At 34.2% G+C, this 12,593-nt stretch overlaps 1 protein-coding gene across 1 annotated transcript; it reads right to left on the bottom strand.

The window, feature by feature from the left end:
• Positions 1 to 62: 62 nt before the first annotated feature.
• Positions 63 to 11,644, bottom strand: LOC138322349 (large ribosomal subunit protein eL29-like). The gene is made up of 4 exons (XM_069266388.1): positions 11,510 to 11,644; positions 8,670 to 8,886; positions 448 to 693; positions 63 to 91 (listed from the first exon to the last, which is right to left on the bottom strand). Exons 1-4 carry the CDS (start codon positions 11,642 to 11,644, stop codon positions 63 to 65), a joined length of 627 nt encoding a protein of 208 aa, XP_069122489.1.
• Positions 11,645 to 12,593: the final 949 nt, after the last annotated feature.

Below are 12,593 nucleotides of genomic sequence, written 5' to 3'. Positions count from 1 at the left end.
CTTAAAACAGTAGTTCTTTCATATTAACGGAATAGTTCACCGGAAAATATTAACAAGACGAATCAAATCCGTTTATTTAGATATTTGAGCACTGGAAAATTGTACCAATTAATAATCGTATATAATAAGCTACAATCAATGAACCTCCTTCCTCAATGATACCACAAAGCACTATAAAAATACACAAATATCGGAATAACCACGCCCACCTCGTCACGTGGTATGATATTTGACATCGACGAGTTGCGTAGTACGCAGATTCATAAAAACCGGTAACTCCTTAGGCTCCACCCACCCATGTCACGTGACAAAATATCTGACATTGACATTTTGATCCAGATCATATGCGTATCAGCCCCCTAACCCTAACCCTAACCCTTACACTTAGCCTTATCCTTATCATACACTTAGCCTTACACTTACAATTAGTCTTAGCCTTACACTTACACTCAGCCTTAGCCTTACACTTACACTTAGCCTTAGCCTTAGCCTTACACTTACACTTAGCCTTAGCCTTCGCCTTACACTTACACTTAGCCTTAGCCTTAGTCTTAGCCTTAGTCTTACACTTACACTTACACTTAGCCTTAGCCATAGCCTTAGCCTTACACTTAGCCTTAACCTTAGCCTTACACTTACACTTAGCCTTACACTTAGCCATAGCCTTACACTTAGCCTTACACTTAGCCTGCACTTAGACTGAGATTTACACTTAGACTCACATTTACACCTAGCTTTAAACTTTTACACTTAGACTTACACTTTCATTTACACCTAACTTTAAACTTAAATCTAGCCTTACATTTACTATGCCCTACACTTAAGCATAAACTTAAACTTACACTTACAGTTTGTCTTACACTCAGCCTTATACTTACACTTAGCCTGCACTTACATTTAGCCTTAACCTTACACTTACAACCGTAATTAGCCTTACATTTATCCTTCAACTTTCATTTAGCAATAGATATAGTCTCAATCAAGCAATCAACCTTAAACTTTTTAAATGAACATATATTTATCTTTGGTATGTCAATAAAAAGGAAATAAATTTCAATTGCTGGTAGCTCAAATAAAGCATAAATTAAAGTATTTCATGACATGACATGTTTTTTTAATTTAAAAACCTATTTCGTATATATATGATATGATTATATATTTATATATGTTCAGTATGTCATTACAAAGAAGTAAGTATTTTTTAGGAAACGATGATTTCAAATAGTTAATGAGATTTCATTTCTAACTTTTGAAAATACGAAATTTTGTAACGAAAGTGTCCCCAACTCCCAATACCCACCCTTTACAGAACTTAAACGTTATTATTTGAGAAATAATAAATCTACCTAAATCAGCAATTGCTTAAAACAGTAGTTCTTTCATATTAACGGAATAGTTCACCGGAAAATATTAACAAGACGAATCAAATCCGTTTATTTAGATATTTGAGCACTGGAAAATTGTACCAATTAATAATCGTATATAATAAGCTACAATCAATGAACCTCCTTCCTCAATGATACCACAAAGCACTATAAAAATACACAAATATCGGAATAACCACGCCCACCTCGTCACGTGGTATGATATTTGACATCGACGAGTTGCGTAGTACGCAGATTAACCCTAACCCTAACCCTTACACTTAGCCTTATCATACACTTAGCCTTACACTTACAATTAGTCTTAGCCTTACACTTACACTCAGCCTTAGCCTTACACTTACACTTAGCCTTAGCCTTAGCCTTACACTTACACTTAGCCTTAGCCTTCGCCTTACACTTACACTTAGCCTTAGCCTTAGTCTTAGCCTTACATTACACTTACACTTAGCCTTAGCCTTAGCCTAGCCTTAGCCTTACTTAGCCTTACCTTACCTTACACTTACACTTAGCCTTACACTTAGCCATAGCCTTACACTTAGCCTTACACTTAGCCTGCACTTAGACTGAGATTTACACTTAGACTCACATTTACACCTAGCTTTAAACTTTTACACTTAGACTTACACTTTCATTTACACCTAACTTTAAACTTAAATCTAGCCTTACATTTACTATGCCCTACACTTAAGCATAAACTTAAACTTACACTTACAGTTTGTCTTACACTCAGCCTTATACTTACACTTAGCCTGCACTTACATTTAGCCTTAACCTTACACTTACAACCGTAATTAGCCTTACATTTATCCTTCAACTTTCATTTAGCAATAGATATAGTCTCAATCAAGCAATCAACCTTAAACTTTTTAAATGAACATATATTTATCTTTTGTATGTCAATAAAAAGGAAATAAATTTCAATTGCTGGTAGCTCAAATAAAGCATAAATTAAAGTATTTCATGACATGACATGTTTTTTTAATTTAAAAACCTATTTCGTATATATATATGATATGATTATATATTTATATATGTTCAGTATGTCATTACAAAGAAGTAAGTATTTTTTTAGGAAACGATGATTTCAAATAGTTAATGAGATTTCATTTCTAACTTTTGAAAATACGAAATTTTGTAACGAAAGTGTCCCCAACTCCCAATACCCACCCTTTACAGAACTTAAACGTTATTATTTGAGAAATAATAAATCTACCTAAATCAGCAATTGCTTAAAACAGTAGTTCTTTCATATTAACGGAATAGTTCACCGGAAAATATTAACAAGACGAATCAAATCCGTTTATTTAGATATTTGAGCACTGGAAAATTGTACCAATTAATAATCGTATATAATAAGCTACAATCAATGAACCTCCTTCCTCAATGATACCACAAAGCACTATAAAAATACACAAATATCGGAATAACCACGCCCACCTCGTCACGTGGTATGATATTTGACATCGACGAGTTGCGTAGTACGCAGATTCATAAAAACCGGTAACTCCTTAGGCTCCACCCACCCATGTCACGTGACAAAATATCTGACATTGACATTTTGATCCAGATCATATGCGTATCAGCCCCCTAACCCTAACCCTAACCCTAACCCTTACACTTAGCCTTATCATACACTTAGCCTTACACTTACAATTAGTCTTAGCCTTACACTTACACTCAGCCTTAGCCTTACACTTACACTTAGCCTTAGCCTTAGCCTTACACTTACACTTAGCCTTAGCCTTCGCCTTACACTTACACTTAGCCTTAGCCTTAGTCTTAGCCTTAGTCTTACACTTAGCCTTAGCCTTAGCCTTACACTTAGCCTTAGCCTTACACTTAGCCTTAGCATACACTTAGCCTTACACTTACACTTAGCCTTACACTTAGCCATAGCCTTACACTTAGCCTTACACTTAGCCTGCACTTAGACTGAGATTTACACTTAGACTCACATTTACACCTAGCTTTAAACTTTTACACTTAGACTTACACTTTCATTTACACCTAACTTTAAACTTAAATCTAGCCTTACATTTACTATGCCCTACACTTAAGCATAAACTTAAACTTACACTTACAGTTTGTCTTACACTCAGCCTTATACTTACACTTAGCCTGCACTTACATTTAGCCTTAACCTTACACTTACAACCGTAATTAGCCTTACATTTATCCTTCAACTTTCATTTAGCAATAGATATAGTCTCAATCAAGCAATCAACCTTAAACTTTTTAAATGAACATATATTTATCTTTGGTATGTCAATAAAAAGGAAATAAATTTCAATTGCTGGTAGCTCAAATAAAGCATAAATTAAAGTATTTCATGACATGACATGTTTTTTTAATTTAAAAACCTATTTCGTATATATATGATATGATTATATATTTATATATGTTCAGTATGTCATTACAAAGAAGTAAGTATTTTTTTAGGAAACGATGATTTCAAATAGTTAATGAGATTTCATTTCTAACTTTTGAAAATACGAAATTTTGTAACGAAAGTGTCCCCAACTCCCAATACCCACCCTTTACAGAACTTAAACGTTATTATTTGAGAAATAATAAATCTACCTAAATCAGCAATTGCTTAAAACAGTAGTTCTTTTCATATTAACGGAATAGTTCACCGGAAAATATTAACAAGACGAATCAAATCCGTTTATTTAGATATTTGAGCACTGGAAAATTGTACCAATTAATAATCGTATATAATAAGCTACAATCAATGAACCTCCTTCCTCAATGATACCACAAAGCACTATAAAAATACACAAATATCGGAATAACCACGCCCACCTCGTCACGTGGTATGATATTTGACATCGACGAGTTGCGTAGTACGCAGATTCATAAAAACCGGTAACTCCTTAGGCTCCACCCACCCATGTCACGTGACAAAATATCTGACATTGACATTTTGATCCAGATCATATGCGTATCAGCCCCCTAACCCTAACCCTAACCCTAACCCTTACACTTAGCCTTATCATACACTTAGCCTTACACTTACAATTAGTCTTAGCCTTACACTTACACTCAGCCTACACTTAGCCTTAGCCTTAGCCTTACACTTACACTTAGCCTTAGCCTTAGCCTTACACTTACACTTAGCCTTAGCCTTCGCCTTACACTTACACTTAGCCTTAGCCTTAGTCTTAGCCTTAGTCTTACACTTACACTTACACTTACACTTAGCCTTAGCCATAGCCTTAGCCTTACACTTAGCCTTAGCATACACTTAGCCTTACACTTACACTTAGCCTTACACTTAGCCATAGCCTTACACTTAGCCTTACACTTAGCCTGCACTTAGACTGAGATTTACACTTAGACTCACATTTACACCTAGCTTTAAACTTTTACACTTAGACTTACACTTTCATTTACACCTAACTTTAAACTTAAATCTAGCCTTACATTTACTATGCCCTACACTTAAGCATAAACTTAAACTTACACTTACAGTTTGTCTTACACTCAGCCTTATACTTACACTTAGCCTGCACTTACATTTAGCCTTAACCTTACACTTACAACCGTAATTAGCCTTACATTTATCCTTCAACTTTCATTTAGCAATAGATATAGTCTCAATCAAGCAATCAACCTTAAACTTTTTAAATGAACATATATTTATCTTTGGTATGTCAATAAAAAGGAAATAAATTTCAATTGCTGGTAGCTCAAATAAAGCATAAATTAAAGTATTTCATGACATGACATGTTTTTTTAATTTAAAAACCTATTTCGTATATATATGATTATATGATTATATATTTATATATGTTCAGTATGTCATTACAAAGAAGTAAGTATTTTTTAGGAAACGATGATTTCAAATAGTTAATGAGATTTCATTTCTAATTTTTGAAAATACGAAATTTTGTAACGAAAGTGTCCCCAACTCCCAATACCCACCCTTTACAGAACTTAAACGTTATTATTTGAGAAATAATAAATCTACCTAAATCAGCAATTGCTTAAAACAGTAGTTCTTTCATATTAACGGAATAGTTCACCGGAAAATATTAACAAGACGAATCAAATCCGTTTATTTAGATATTTGAGCACTGGAAAATTGTACCAATTAATAATCGTATATAATAAGCTACAATCAATGAACCTCCTTCCTCAATGATACCACAAAGCACTATAAAAATACACAAATATCGGAATAACCACGCCCACCTCGTCACGTGGTATGATATTTGACATCGACGAGTTGCGTAGTACGCAGATTCATAAAAACCGGTAACTCCTTAGGCTCCACCCACCCATGTCACGTGACAAAATATCTGACATTGACATTTTGATCCAGATCATATGCGTATCAGCCCCCTAACCCTAACCCTAACCCTAACCCTTACACTTAGCCTTATCATACACTTAGCCTTACACTTACAATTAGTCTTAGCCTTACACTTACACTTAGCCTTAGCCTTAGCCTTACACTTACACTTAGCCTTAGCCTTCGCCTTACACTTACACTTAGCCTTAGCCTTAGTCTTACACTTACACTTACACTTAGCCTTAGCCTTAGTAGCCTTAGCCTTACACTTACACTTACACTTAGCCTTAGCCTTAGCCTTAGCCTTACACTTAGCCTTAGCCTTACACTTAGCCTTAGCCTTACACTTAGCCTTACACTTAGCCTTACACTTAGCCATAGCCTTACACTTAGCCTTACACTTAGCCTACACTTAGACTGAGATTTACACTTAGACTCACATTTACACCTAGCTTTAAACTTTTACACTTAGACTTACACTTTCATTTACACCTAACTTTAAACTTAAATCTAGCCTTACATTTACTATGCCCTACACTTAAGCATAAACTTAAACTTACACTTACAGTTTGTCTTACACTCAGCCTTATACTTACACTTAGCCTGCACTTACATTTAGCCTTAACCTTACACTTACAACCGTAATTAGCCTTACATTTATCCTTCAACTTTCATTTAGCAATAGATATAGTCTCAATCAAGCAATCAACCTTAAACTTTTTAAATGAACATATATTTATCTTTGGTATGTCAATAAAAAGGAAATAAATTTCAATTGCTGGTAGCTCAAATAAAGCATAAATTAAAGTATTTCATGACATGACATGTTTTTTAATTTAAAAACCTATTTCGTATATATATGATATGATTATATATTTATATATGTTCAGTATGTCATTACAAAGAAGTAAGTATTTTTTAGGAAACGATGATTTCAAATAGTTAATGAGATTTCATTTCTAACTTTTGAAAATACGAAATTTTGTAACGAAAGTGTCCCCAACTCCCAATACCCACCCTTTACAGAACTTAAACGTTATTATTTGAGAAATAATAAATCTACCTAAATCAGCAATTGCTTAAAACAGTAGTTCTTTCATATTAACGGAATAGTTCACCGGAAAATATTAACAAGACGAATCAAATCCGTTTATTTAGATATTTGAGCACTGGAAAATTGTACCAATTAATAATCGTATATAATAAGCTACAATCAATGAACCTCCTTCCTCAATGATACCACAAAGCACTATAAAAATACACAAATATCGGAATAACCACGCCCACCTCGTCACGTGGTATGATATTTGACATCGACGAGTTGCGTAGTACGCAGATTCATAAAAACCGGTAACTCCTTAGGCTCCACCCACCCATGTCACGTGACAAAATATCTGACATTGACATTTTGATCCAGATCATATGCGTATCAGCCCCCTAACCCTAACCCTAACCCTTACACTTAGCCTTATCATACACTTAGCCTTACACTTACAATTAGTCTTAGCCTTACACTTACACTTAGCCTTAGCCTTACACTTACACTCAGCCTTAGCCTTACACTTACACTTAGCCTTAGCCTTAGCCTTACACTTACACTTACACTTAGCCTTAGCCTTAGCCTTCGCCTTACACTTACACTTAGCCTTAGCCTTAGTCTTAGCCTTAGTCTTACACTTACACTTACACTTAGCCTTAGCCATAGCCTTAGCCTTACACTTAGCCTTAGCATACACTTAGCCTTACACTTACACTTAGCCTTACACTTAGCCTTACACTTACACTTAGCCTTACACTTAGCCTTACACTTAGCCTGCACTTAGACTGAGATTTACACTTAGACTCACATTTACACCTAGCTTTAAACTTTTACACTTAGACTTACACTTTCATTTACACCTAACTTTAAACTTAAATCTAGCCTTACATTTACTATGCCCTACACTTAAGCATAAACTTAAACTTACACTTACAGTTTGTCTTACACTCAGCCTTATACTTACACTTAGCCTGCACTTACATTTAGCCTTAACCTTACACTTACAACCGTAATTAGCCTTACATTTATCCTTCAACTTTCATTTAGCAATAGATATAGTCTCAATCAAGCAATCAACCTTAAACTTTTTAAATGAACATATATTTATCTTTTGTATGTCAATAAAAAGGAAATAAATTTCAATTGCTGGTAGCTCAAATAAAGCATAAATTAAAGTATTTCATGACATGACATGTTTTTTTAATTTAAAAACCTATTTCGTATATATATGATATGATTATATATTTATATATGTTCAGTATGTCATTACAAAGAAGTAAGTATTTTTTAGGAAACGATGATTTCAAATAGTTAATGAGATTTCATTTCTAACTTTTGAAAATACGAAATTTTGTAACGAAAGTGTCCCCAACTCCCAATACCCACCCTTTACAGAACTTAAACGTTATTATTTGAGAAATAATAAATCTACCTAAATCAGCAATTGCTTAAAACAGTAGTTCTTTCATATTAACGGAATAGTTCACCGGAAAATATTAACAAGACGAATCAAATCCGTTTATTTAGATATTTGAGCACTGGAAAATTGTACCAATTAATAATCGTATATAATAAGCTACAATCAATGAACCTCCTTCCTCAATGATACCACAAAGCACTATAAAAATACACAAATATCGGAATAACCACGCCCACCTCGTCACGTGGTATGATATTTGACATCGACGAGTTGCGTAGTACGCAGATTCATAAAAACCGGTAACTCCTTAGGCTCCACCCACCCATGTCACGTGACAAAATATCTGACATTGACATTTTGATCCAGATCATATGCGTATCAGCCCCCTAACCCTAACCCTAACCCTAACCCTTACACTTAGCCTTATCATACACTTAGCCTTACACTTACAATTAGTCTTAGCCTTACACTTACACTCAGCCTTAGCCTTACACTTACACTTAGCCTTAGCCTTCGCCTTACACTTACACTTAGCCTTAGCCTTAGCCTTAGCCTTAGTCTTACACTTACACTTACACTTAGCCTTAGCCTTAGTCTTAGCCTTAGTCTTACACTTACACTTACACTTAGCCTTAGCCATAGCCTTAGCCTTACACTTAGCCTTAACCTTAGCCTTACACTTACACTTAGCCTTACACTTAGCCTTACACTTAGCCATAGCCTTACACTTAGCCTTACACTTAGCCTGCACTTAGACTGAGATTTACACTTAGACTCACATTTACACCTAGCTTTAAACTTTTACACTTAGACTTACACTTTCATTTACACCTAACTTTAAACTTAAATCTAGCCTTACATTTACTATGCCCTACACTTAAGCATAAACTTAAACTTACACTTACAGTTTGTCTTACACTCAGCCTTATACTTACACTTAGCCTGCACTTACATTTAGCCTTAACCTTACACTTACAACCGTAATTAGCCTTACATTTATCCTTCAACTTTCATTTAGCAATAGATATAGTCTCAATCAAGCAATCAACCTTAAACTTTTTAAATGAACATATATTTATCTTTTGTATGTCAATAAAAAGGAAATAAATTTCAATTGCTGGTAGCTCAAATAAAGCATAAATTAAAGTATTTCATGACATGACATGTTTTTTTAATTAAAAAACCTATTTCGTATATATATATAATATGATTATATATTTATATATGTTCAGTATGTCATTACAAAGAAGTAAGTATTTTTTAGGAAACGATGATTTCAAATAGTTAATGAGATTTCATTTCTAACTTTTGAAAATACGAAATTTTGTAACGAAAGTGTCCCCAACTCCCAATACCCACCCTTTACAGAACTTAAACGTTATTATTTGAGAAATAATAAATCTACCTAAATCAGCAATTGCTTAAAACAGTAGTTCTTTCATATTAACGGAATAGTTCACCGGAAAATATTAACAAGACGAATCAAATCCGTTTATTTAGATATTTGAGCACTGGAAAATTGTACCAATTAATAATCGTATATAATAAGCTACAATCAATGAACCTCCTTCCTCAATGATACCACAAAGCATATAAAAATACACAAATATCGGAATAACCACGCCCACCTCGTCACGTGGTATGATATTTGACATCGACGAGTTGCGTAGTACGCAGATTCATAAAAACCGGTAACTCCTTAGGCTCCACCCACCCATGTCACGTGACAAAATATCTGACATTGACATTTTGATCCAGATCATATGCGTATCAGCCCCCTAACCCTAACCCTAACCCTAACCCTTACACTTAGCCTTATCATACACTTAGCCTTACACTTACAATTAGTCTTAGCCTTACACTTACACTCAGCCTTAGCCTTACCTTAGCCTTACCTTACACTTACCTAGCTTAGCCTTACACCTTACACTTACCTTAGCCTTAGCCTTACACTTACACCTTAGCCTTAGTCCTCCTTACCTTACACTTAGCTTAGCACTTAGCTTACCTTAGCTTAACTTACTAGCCTTACTTACACTTAGCCTTGCCTTAGCCTAGCCTTAGCCTTAGCCTTACTTAGCCTTACCCTTACTTACACTTACACTTACACTTAGCCTTAGCCTTAGCCTTACCTTACACATAGCCTTACACTTAGACTTAGACTGAGATTTACACTTAGACTCACATTTACACCTAGCTTTAAACTTTTACACTTAGACTTACACTTTCATTTACACCTAACTTTAAACTTAAATCTAGCCTTACATTTACTATGCCCTACACTTAAGCATAAACTTAAACTTACACTTACAGTTTGTCTTACACTCAGCCTTATACTTACACTTAGCCTGCACTTACATTTAGCCTTAACCTTACACTTACAACCGTAATTAGCCTTACATTTATCCTTCAACTTTCATTTAGCAATAGATATAGTCTCAATCAAGCAATCAACCTTAAACTTTTTAAATGAACATATATTTATCTTTTGTATGTCAATAAAAAGGAAATAAATTTCAATTGCTGGTAGCTCAAATAAAGCATAAATTAAAGTATTTCATGACATGACATGTTTTTTTAATTTAAAAACCTATTTCGTATATATATGATATGATTATATATGTTCAGTATGTTCAGTATGTCATTACAAAGAAGTAAGTATTTTTTAGGAAACGATGATTTCAAATAGTTAATGAGATTTCATTTCTAACTTTTGAAAATACGAAATTTTGTAACGAAAGTGTCCCCAACTCCCAATACCCACCCTTTACAGAACTTAAACGTTATTATTTGAGAAATAATAAATCTACCTAAATCAGCAATTGCTTAAAACAGTAGTTCTTTCATATTAACGGAATAGTTCACCGGAAAATATTAACAAGACGAATCAAATCCGTTTATTTAGATATTTGAGCACTGGAAAATTGTACCAATTAATAATCGTATATAATAAGCTACAATCAATGAACCTCCTTCCTCAATGATACCACAAAGCACTATAAAAATACACAAATATCGGAATAACCACGCCCACCTCGTCACGTGGTATGATATTTGACATCGACGAGTTGCGTAGTACGCAGATTCATAAAAACCGGTAACTCCTTAGGCTCCACCCACCCATGTCACGTGACAAAATATCTGACATTGACATTTTGATCCAGATCATATGCGTATCAGCCCCCTAACCCTAACCCTAACCCTAACCCTTACACTTAGCCTTATCATACACTTAGCCTTACACTTACAATTAGTCTTAGCCTTACACTTACACTCAGCCTTAGCCTTACACTTACACTTAGCCTTAGCCTTAGCCTTAGCCTTACACTTACACTTAGCCTTAGCCTTCGCCTTACACTTACACTTACACTTAGCTTAGCCTTAGCCATAGCCTTAGTCTTACACTTACACTTACACTTAGCCTTAGCCATAGCCTTACACTTACACTTAGCCTTAGCATTACACTTAGCCTTACACTTACACTTAGCCTTACACTTAGCCATAGCCTTACACTTAGCCTTACACTTAGCCTGCACTTAGACTGAGATTTACACTTAGACTCACATTTACACCTAGCTTTAAACTTTTACACTTAGACTTACACTTTCATTTACACCTAACTTTAAACTTAAATCTAGCCTTACATTTACTATGCCCTACACACTTAAGCATAAACTTAAACTTACACTTACAGTTTGTCTTACACTCAGCCTTATACTTACACTTAGCCTGCACTTACATTTAGCCTTAACCTTACACTTACAACCGTAATTAGCCTTACATTTATCCTTCAACTTTCATTTAGCAATAGATATAGTCTCAATCAAGCAATCAACCTTAAACTTTTTAAATGAACATATATTTATCTTTTGTATGTCAATAAAAAGGAAATAAATTTCAATTGCTGGTAGCTCAAATAAAGCATAAATTAAAGTATTTCATGACATGACATGTTTTTTTAATTTAAAAACCTATTTCGTATATATATGATATGATTATATATTTATATATGTTCAGTATGTCATTACAAAGAAGTAAGTATTTTTTAGGAAACGATGATTTCAAATAGTTAATGAGATTTCATTTCTAACTTTTGAAAATACGAAATTTTGTAACGAAAGTGTCCCCAACTCCCAATACCCACCCTTTACAGAACTTAAACGTTATTATTTGAGAAATAATAAATCTACCTAAATCAGCAATTGCTTAAAACAGTAGTTCTTTCATATTAACGGAATAGTTCACCGGAAAATATTAACAAGACGAATCAAATCCGTTTATTTAGATATTTGAGCACTGGAAAATTGTACCAATTAATAATCGTATATAATAAGCTACAATCAATGAACCTCCTTCCTCAATGATACCACAAAGCACTATAAAAATACACAAATATCGGAATAACCACGCCCACCTCGTCACGTGGTATGATATTTGACATCGACGAGTTGC

This window comes from Argopecten irradians, chromosome 4 (assembly GCF_041381155.1).
Source record: "Argopecten irradians isolate NY chromosome 4, Ai_NY, whole genome shotgun sequence".
Lineage (NCBI taxonomy): Eukaryota > Metazoa > Mollusca > Bivalvia > Pectinida > Pectinidae > Argopecten > Argopecten irradians.
Note: the sequence above shows the minus strand (reverse complement) of the source record. Positions and strands in the feature narration are given on the sequence as shown.